General features: G+C 49.5%; 1 protein-coding gene across 6 annotated transcripts in view; it reads left to right on the top strand.

Moving 5' to 3' along the window:
• Positions 1-9887, top strand: part of TMEM9 (transmembrane protein 9) — a 37448-nt gene that overhangs the window by 12838 nt on the left and 14723 nt on the right. Inside the window, exons 2-4 of one of the 6 annotated variants that reach the window (XM_017499412.2) lie at positions 4731-4912; positions 5507-5683; positions 7579-7670. In XM_017499412.2, coding sequence (XP_017354901.1) covers positions 4874-4912; positions 5507-5683; positions 7579-7670 — 308 coding nt within the window. In that variant the 5' untranslated portion in view covers positions 4731-4873. The other 5 variants (XM_017499415.1, XM_017499414.2, XM_037728161.1 and 2 more) reach the window with 5 other exon arrangements.

Below are 9887 nucleotides of genomic sequence, written 5' to 3'. Positions count from 1 at the left end.
AAAGTAATTGCACTTAGCTTAAGGGTTGCTTTAATCAAGTGGTATTGAGAGAGCAGTGTGTGTGTGTGTGTGTGTGTGTGTGTGTGTGTGCACGCGCAAAAAGGCAAATTTGGGGACGCCAGCCAAAAAAAGTGTCCCTGTCCAGGGCCTTGCCAAGCCAGGAAAAGGTACTGCACAGCAGGGCACTCTCTGCCCTTAGCTCAATGCCCCCATTTCCCTGATGCCTGAGAAATCCTGCTATGGCCAGAGAGATAGAAGTTACTCAGGGATCTGAGGATGGTGCCCATCCTATTTCAAGGACATCGCCAGGCACCTGACCTGCCATCTGTGACTAGAGGGCAATGTCCTTTAAGGGGGGGGGTCAAGCACTCCTTTGTACCCCCACATTACTTCCCCTTTGAGAGTGTTAACACGTATCTGCATTCTATCACCTGAACTTTATTCTCCGTTTAGGTTGATCTTTTAGTATGTCTAATACATGCTTGCTAATGCAAAAATTAGGAAGTTAATCATCTCATAGGAGCTTGAGGTTATGAGACACAGAACAGAGAAGCTTCAGTGGGGATTAGAGGACAAGCAGGGCATATAGTTGATGCCAGGGAGAGTAGACACCATTTGGGAGTGATGACAGTCAGCCCCTGACCAGGAGCACCAACAGTAGGGACAGGGAGTGAGGAAGAACTCAGTCCCTCAGCTGTGGCATGGATGCCAAGGCCTCGCCTCATAAAGTCAAACTGATTTTAGGATTGTTGGATGAAAGTGAGCATGAACTAGAGGGTATGGGTTTGGGCCTGGGTCCTAGAGTTGCAAACTTGGGGTTCGGAGGAAGGCTAAGTGCCGAGAGGGGGCAGTGGAAGGCTCCAGAGCGTCCTTAGGCCTCCCCTGCTGGAGAGAGCACATTGCCGAGGTTACCTGGTCTTTACCCTCTCGGTGAGCCCGAGCCAGGGGCTCCCTGCTCCCTCCTGGCTCACATTCTGACTCTGATGTCACTGAGCTCTCTGTCCTCCCTTCCCATTTGCTTGTCTTAGGATCGAGCCAAACTGAACCATTAGCTCCTTCCCTACCTGCCTCTCCCTGCACTTCCCCAGTGCCATCTCTTTGCTCTTCCTACACCGCCCCTGCCCCCACCAGCATGCCCTCCTCACCATCACCCTGCTTCTGAATTGTGTCCCAAATTTTGCCCACCCTTCCTGGCAGTATTTGTTTCCCATGGCTGCTGTCACAAATTACCATAAACCTGGTGGCTTCAAACAACACAGACGTATTCTCTTACAGCTCTGTAGCCCATAAGTCTGACAGAGGTGTTCCTGAACTAAAATCAAGGTGTTTACAGGGCCGCATTCCTTCTAGAAGTTCTAGGGAAGAATGCACTGGCTTGCCTTGACCAGCTTCTGCAGCACCCACAGTCCTTGCCTGGTGGTCCCCTGCCTGCATCTTCAAATCCTCGCTCTGACCCCACTGCCACATCTATCTCCTCCTCTAACCGCAGCCAGAAGAGGTTCCTCTGTTAAGGAGCCATCTTAATTTGGGCCCACCTGGATAATCTAATCATCCCCACCCAAAGGCCTTAATTTAATTAAATTTGCAAATAATATGATTACAAAATTACTTGAAAGCAGAGTTGCTGTGTAAGACAAAATTTACATGTTCCAGGGATTAGGATGTGGCCACTTGGGGGTGAGACACTGTCCCCCCCACCACTCCGGCCCAGCCCAGGTAGCCCTCAGTGCCCTCTAAGCCCCTCTCCACCATTCTGGGCACCCCTGGCCCTTGGTCTAGGTTTCTTGAGTGCCTCTGCAGCCTTCCCCCAGCCCAGCTCTTACCACCCTGAATTGTAATTGCTTGTTGATTTGTCATTTTCTTGCAATAAACCTCAAGCTCTGTGAGAACAAGGACAGGGATTGTCTTGTTTACTGAGATATTCCCAGCACCTGGCACAGTGCTCGAAAAATATTTGGAGGGAAAAAGCTCTTCTGATACAGGAGATAGAAATTATTTCGGCAGATAGTGAGCACAAACAAGTCCTTGGCAGAACTTCCCGTCTAATAAGAAGCAGCCCTAGCAATCACTTCTAACAAAGAGCAACCAAACGTATATAAGTCAGCTGGCAGCTGCACTCATAGACAGGGCTACCTGGAGGCCAGGCGCGGCCCCATGGGGCTCCACCTTCCCTTTTTTGTTAGCACATGTGCGATAAGAAAGCTGGGCAACATGGAGAAGCTCAAGCAGAGAACCCACATGCATGATAAAGATTGGGGTGGGGCTGCCAGAGATTTGTGCCCTATGCAGATGGCACACCTGGTCTAACTGGTCTTTTGTGCCCTATATAAATGAGATACCTTCTCCCCACTAGCTCATCTATAAAACTGCCTGCATTTCACCTTGAATCAGCAACCCATTTTTCCGGGACCCCTTTCTGTAGCAGAGAGCTATTCTCCTTCTTTTGCCTATTAAATGTCCACTCTTAACCTCAGTCTGTGTGTCTGCATCCTTGATCTCCATGGCCACAAGACAACAAACCTCGGGTGTCACCACAGACAACAAAGCCGCTTTGCTTCTATAACACATCACTTTCTATGTTACATTCCGACCATGTGATTGCTCCCCTATTAGGTTGTGCGTTACTTGAGAGCAGAGTTGCATGTGATTTGTCTGTCGTATCCCTGGGGTACCTAGCATCTGTGAGCCCTGGAGCTTGGCTCACAGAGGGTGTTTGGCACGTGTTTGTGGAATTAAATTGAATGAATAGTTCAGACTCACTTCGCTGGCGTGGCTCATAAACACAGGCCCGTGGAGGATGTATGGGCGTGCGATGCCCTGGGTCAGGTAGGATTACTTGGGAAAATCTCCTGCAAGGCAAGTGCTTGGGCAGAGATTTGAATGAGATGAAAGATAAGGACTGGTAGGGCTGGGGGTGATAATGTCCTATGGAGGACTGCAATGAGCAAAGTCAGATGCAGGGACAGCTGGTGGGGGGAGCAACCAGTGATGAGATGGGGTGGGGAAGTGCAGAAATGGTAACCAGGGCTTGGTTGCCAAATGTAGGGGTCTGAATTACATGCAACAGGGTGCTTGCTACCAGGGATTATGGAGCAATGAGCGATGTGCTAAAGACAGCTGGAGGAAGGCAGGATGGACCTCGGAGGACAGAGGAAGGGAGGCACTCAGGGAGCAGAGTGCTAGCCAAGGAAAGACACAGGCAGGGAGATGAATGCTGCCTCTTGGGGACAGCTGGATAGACTGGATGTGGAAATAGGAGAGAGGAGTCAGAGGCAGTTTGACGCCCCATCCAGGACGTGCAGAAGTGCAGAATGACAGTGGAAGGCCCCCTTTCTGTTTAATGAGGAAGATAGTGAACTCAGTATTGGGTATCTTTAGTGTTGTGGGTCAGAGGGTCATCCATTGGAGGTGACAGACTCAGCCCCATGCTTTTGTCCCCATGAAAGTCCCCACCTCCACACAGAACATATATGGGATGAAGAAGTGTGTTTTTCTAGTACCTGAACTATCCCTTCTGCCCCCGCGAGGTAGGCATCCTGTCTCTGCCAGAGCCTGCTCACCAAAGCAGCCATTCTGACCTCCATAATGAGCTAACATTTCCATTTAAAGAGCCTCCCTCTTTGTGCCAGATGCTGTTCTAGGTGCTTTGCGCATATAAACTCCTTATATCCCCACAACCACCCTGAAAGTTTGGCAATATGAATCCCATTTTATGGACATGGAAACGGAGACTTCTGAAAGGATTCCAAAGACCCAAAGGCGGTGTCCTAAAGGAAACACCCAAATTCACACAACTAGGAAGGGAGGAACCAGGATTCCTGCCCTGGTCACTCTACTTCAAAGCCTGACCTTTGCATCACACCACAGGCCTCCTGCGCCTGCCCCTGCCAACTAGGTTTAATTTAATTCTACCAGTTCAGCTTAGCAAACACTTCCTAAGCACCCACCAAGCACAGGACACTCTGCCAGGTGGCAAGGATACAAAAAGGAATAAGACATAAGCATAGGATACAGGAATATAAACTCAGTGGCCTCCAGGTAAGTGCCCATCTCAGTTCACAGGGCCTGCGAGGGGCTTGATTCCACCTGGACCCAATCCAGCCACCAACCTCAAGTTGGGGCCATATTGATACCACCCCCAGCCCTAAGGAATCCCAACATATCAAAGCTGAAGGGGATCTTAAAATCCAGCCAAATCATTTTACAGATAAGGGACGTAAGGGAAGCTGCGGCCCAGGGAAGGGAGGTATCTTTTCCAAGCTAACACAGCTTCACAGCAGGCAGGGCCAGGGTCAAAGGCCCTGTGTCCCCACTCCGAGTCTAGTGCCCTGAATTCAGATGACTCCTCTTTCCTTGACAGCTGACAAGAAGTTCACATCTGCCCCGTAACAGCCTGAGACCCCCACCCCTGCATCCTGGCCATGCTCACTTTGGCCCATTTTGCCAGGCCCAGCACCAGCGTGGGGTAGGGGGACCGGGCTGAGGACGCTGCTGTGCGCACTCCTCACAGGCCCAGCCCGCACCACCCCATCTCAACCCTCGATTTCTCCTTTTCAGGGGTGTGTGTAGGGGTAGAGGCGTTGCCTAGCAGAAAGTCTTCCGCAGCAAAGATGTGGATCCCTAAGTAACATTTCCAGATTTTTAATGAGGACAAAGCCCTTCAATCTCTCTTATCGTTTTTGTTGATGTTACTAGCATACAGTGTATAAAGAGCTTTCTCTCTAAAACAGCAGGATGAAACAAGCTGAGCTTTACAACACAAGGAAGGGCGAAGCACTGCAGTGAGAGTTCTACAGGCCACACAAAGGAGAGACCCTTCCCCATGAGTTTGGAAGGCTGACGTTCCCTTTTCTGGTTTGCTCGGGTTTGAGAAATGCCCGCCTCTCCCTTGCGCAAGAGTCTCCACGCCCAGGTGAAGGCGGGTCTTGTTGCCATGGCGACAGCGAGGTTGGGCTGGGGGGCTGCTCTGGCAGCCAATAGAAGCTAGGAGAGGGCGGGGCCAGCTGGGTCGTGTGCGGCTGCGGCGGGGCTTGCAGGTTCGTGAACGCGGCATTGGGGGAGGGGATGGGGGTCGCGGGGGCACTAGGGGTCCCAGTCCCCCCCAAGACCTCTGGGCGTGGTGGGCACTGGCCTTCGCCGTCAGAGCAGGGGTCCCAGGCTTGCACCCAAAGTTCCCGTCGGGCCCAAGCGGGGAGGAGCTGCGGGGCGGGCCGAGGCGGAGATGGCGGAGGGCGGTGGGACGCGATGCGCGGGTCAGAGCCGGGCCTTGAGAAGAAACTAGAGGCCCCTGGCGGCTGTGTCTCGGCGAGGCCCCCACTGCCTGGCCCACCAGTTGGCCGGCGGAGAGCGGGAGGCTTGGGCCGGTGGGAAAGCAGCGTAGGCCTTGGAATCCTGGAGCCCAGCCCCCAACCCCAGTCCCACTTCTTGGCAAGATGGTTAAGGGCCTAGCGTGCTGGCTGCGGTGTGGCCACCTTCCCCTTCTCCGACTCCGTATCTCTTTTTCCAGGTGTCCGGCTTTGCTGACCCAGCAAGCCTGATAAGCATGAAGCTCTTATCTTTGGCGGCTGTGGTCGGGTGTTTGCTGGTGCCCCCAGCTGAAGCCAACAAGGTGAGGGAGGTGAGCCAGGAGCACCTGGTCACGACCACCGTGCACGGCCACCCTGTCTACGGGGCTGACTCAGAGGTAGCTGCTCCTTAAGCCTGCCTCTCACTCACTGACGGGCCGAACTTTTGTAGTGGTCTTATTTCAGGTTCCAGGCTGCAGGCCTCCCTAAGGATAGTTCGGGAGAGGAGCGGGGAAGGGTGGGGCACAGAGCACGGGCTCGCACTCTGAATCAGACAGACCAGTGGGGGAATTCCAGCAAGGAAGTTTGGAGAAGTTATCTAAGTTCTCCATAACTTCCTTTGCTTGGGACCAGAAGTATTCTTCGTTTCAGGTATTTTGGATTTGGGAGTATTTGCACATACAAAATGAGATATTTTAGGGAGGGGACCCAAGTCTAAACCTGAAGTTCGTTTACGTTTCATAAACGCTGCTGTATCCACATAGTCTGAAGGTAATTTTAGACAATATTTTCAACAGTTTTGTGCAGGAAACAAAGTTTATTTACACTGAACCATCAGAAAGCAAAGGTGTCACTATCTCGGCTACCCGTGTGCAAAGTCTGGTTGGCTGGCATCACCAGTATTCCAGACAATGAATTTATTATATGTTACAGATAAATCTTTTCTTACATGTAAGTACTTAACAGTGAAAAGTATGATATCCTATTAACACAGTGAAAAAAATAATGTGTTCAGGGTAACTAAGTACAGCAGCACCACCAGAATACCTGTGTGAGCTGCTAGACCCGGCGGTGCAGGCTTTCTGTGTCCTGCTATGATGCTGTGTTACACTTTTAGGTGAGAAGTATCTGAAGCAGTAGAGGGACCAGGAAGTGGGTCCCCTAGAGATGAGGCATTCTGCCAGATGGCTTTTAAAAATGCTTTTACCAGTCACCTGATTCATTAATAAGCTTTTGTCTCAGAAGTCTCTGATTTTATAAACTGACATGATTCCTTTTTCTGTTACGAAGGCACTCTGTTCTAGTCCTTCAAGAAGCCCGCCACGTATTTTTACCACATCTGTAGGTGCTTTTCTGCAGTGTTCACATCATCTTCATGGTCCTGTCAGTGCTTCACAAGTTTTAGATTTGGAGCGTTTTGAATGTTTAGATTGGGGATGCTAGAACTACCGCCTGTAGTAGCGGTTGTATCTGTTACTCTGCTAGGGCAAATCAAATTACATAGCAGTGTAAAAACGGCCTGTAAATGTAAAGTCCTGTACGGATTGAAGTTTCTGTTATGAAGAGTGACCCACCTAAGTTCCAGGATTCCTGAGGTAACTTCCATTCTTCAGGGGCACATTCCTGTGGAGCCGTTTGGGTAAATCTGTAGAACTAAAGGTCACCCAGGCCTTGAAGTAAGGTGAAGGCTGAGCATTTGCTTCCATTCCCTCCTCAGAATTCCTAATTAGTGAAGACGTTTGTGGTGATATCTCTTACTCAGAAGGGAAGAACTCTCAAAGGGGTTGCTTGAGTATTCTCACAGAAATGACCCACTTATTCTTATTCACCCCTGCCCTTTGTGTTTCCCCAGTCCTAACCTAAGAAGTTGGAGATGGAAGGTGGGAAAGAGGCTGGCTGCCAAGTCCACTGACAGAGGTGCACACACAAGTGTGGGGTCTGGGGTAGAGGACTGCCACTCTGGTGCGTGCGCGCGCCTGCACATGCACACCCACCCACACACACCACCCATTTCCTCCCATTCCTCTGAGCACTCTACTTAGGGACAGGCAGCCCTAGACAGCTTTCTGTGAGTCTCATTTGCCACCTGGACTTTTTCTGTCTTGAAGACCCTGTGCTGTAACTTGCTTCTGACAGAGGCAGTCCTTGCTGGACTTGAACTTGGGGATGCGGAAACCTTGAGAGCATAAATATGGTTCACCTAACAGGATGGGAAAAAGAAAGTTGACAATCTTGCTGGAACCTGAACCCCAGGCAGGGTCTCCGCATACTTGACATGTGCTTTCTCTTCCAGAGTTCTGAAGACATCCGGTGCAAATGCATCTGTCCACCTTATAGAAACATCAGTGGGCACATTTACAACCAGAATGTGTCTCAGAAGGACTGGTAAGGCATGACACACAAGCCCTTGGCTGCTATACCCAGTCAAAGTTATGGGTGTTTACTAGAGTTCTTGGACCCTTCATAATAAGCATGCTCTCCCATTCCTGTGGAGAGCCTTTCAAAGGAATAATTTTTCATGCTGCAGAACCAATTCCATAGTTGTCCACTGTCTATGGAAACAGGACCCAGGTGTCTTGAATTCCAGCTCAGGGATCCCTGGCTAGAGGAGTGGATTTTGTTGTTTTGCTTTGAACATTGGTCTTTAGTGAGTATACAGAATGGTAGTGGAGAAGTTGGGAGAGGTAGGTATTATGACCACATACCGCGGGATACCTAATGCTTTTGCAAAGCTGTGTTACATGTGTTACTCTGTGCCAGTCTCATAGCATCCTTGTAAGGTACGTGGGATGGATTTTGCTCCCATTTTATAATAGCTTAGACAGAGGGCCAAAGAAATAGAGTCTTGAATTCATTTCTGGGTACCTCACTTTTAAAAAAAGAGTAACCCAGAATTCATTCAGAGAAAGGAGACCAGTGTGGTGAAGGGAATTTTTACCACATTGTCCTGGAAGTAATGGTTTAAGGAAGCAGGGAGAGCCTAAAGACGAGAGGACTTGGGGCCACACGGTGATTGAGAGCTGGCTTATTATGGGAGGTGGGATGTGTGGGAGCAGGTCCTGGGGGCATCAGTTAAGTTCAGTGGGGTTTCTTGGTGTAGAGTTGGGGCCAGTGGATAAAGGCTTCAGGGAAACCGATGTAAGCATGAGTTGAGGGAGCATTTCTAAGCTAGGTAGTTTTGGGACCCAGGAAGCTCCATCCTTGGAGGGCCCCGAGCGCAGATGGGCTGAGGTCACTGTGGAAGGGATCAACATCAGATGAAGGTCCAGGTCATTGCTGCCTCTCCTGCTTTCTCAGAACAGGTGAGCTTTGGGAAAATACAGATTCCCAGTACCATCATAACCCCCGATTTTGATTCTTCAAATAGAGTGAGGGGGAGGGGAGGCGGTAACCTTTCTTAAAGGTTCCTTTGCTGCTTAGGATGCAGTTGATCCAGAGTAACATTTGAGAATTTTGAAACTCATTGAATTTCCAACGCCAAGACTGTCAGTGATTTTCTGAAAGGCAGTCTAGTTAGATAGATAGACTCTGTGTTCAGCCTTCCTGACTTCAAATTTAGCTTAGCCACTTGTTAATTGTGTGACAAACTACTTAATCTCCACTGCACTTTGATTTCCTTATCTGTAAATGATGGCGATATTTTGACTATTAAGTATGTATGTGTTTGTGTGTGTGTGCACAGGTAAGTATAGCACTTAGAAAATACCTAGCACATAATAAGTACCTATGTAAATGTTAGCTGATATTGTTAATGTATATTATCATGCCTTACTGGTGGCCGCATAGATAGTCATGGTCAAACTTATACCACAGACTGAGAAAATAGGCTCCTCCTGAAGCGCAGGCCTTATATTTAGCAGAAGTCCGAGTAATCTCCTGGTATCTTGTGGTTATAGTTCAAATAGCATCAGTAAATACTTTGATGAGCTGTCTTAGCCCTTCACCAGATAACAAGGCTGTCTCCCACACTCCTTGTGCAGTCAGACACTTGCAAATTTAGGAACACTCTCTCTGTCCTGGAGTTATAGGTGGCCTGAAAACCCAAAGTCAGATGCCTGCAGAGGATGGAGTCCTGTCTAGACCTCTCGGGCTATAGTTTATCTCCTTCTTCCCCTTAGAAGTCAGAATTAAGGCGCTACCTGATGAATAGCCTTACATCAAGAACCTCGGGGCAGTTCCATTAAGGGTGGTAGGTGTAAACTGAGGCTGGAGGAAAGACTCCAGGATTCTAGGACCTAGTGATGCTGACCTTGACTGGGAGTCATCATGCACTTGCCTGGAGCCCCTTAAGGGTAAGGTGGGGCCTTGACATTGATCCGAGCAAGAGGAGGAGGCCAGTTTGAGTGGGTCTTCTGGCTTGCCATGTTTTCACTTTGGTGTCACGTTCGTCCCTGCAAAAGAACACTTGCACCCTTCGCCTTGGTTGTGCAGAGTAAAGCCAGACCCTCTGAGATGCTGTCCTCAGGTTTAATGGCCAAGCCATGTATGTTCCTGTGTTGTTGATATCTTGCCATCTAGTGTTGAGAGTTTATAACCATATATGCATATAAAGGCAAAAACCCCAGTGTTGCCCCTTTGGTGGGTCTGACAAGGAGATGTGTT

This window comes from Cebus imitator, unplaced genomic scaffold, assembly GCF_001604975.1.
Source record: "Cebus imitator isolate Cc_AM_T3 unplaced genomic scaffold, Cebus_imitator-1.0 Scaffold257, whole genome shotgun sequence".
Lineage (NCBI taxonomy): Eukaryota > Metazoa > Chordata > Mammalia > Primates > Cebidae > Cebus > Cebus imitator.
This window is presented reverse-complemented; position numbering and strand designations above follow the sequence as displayed.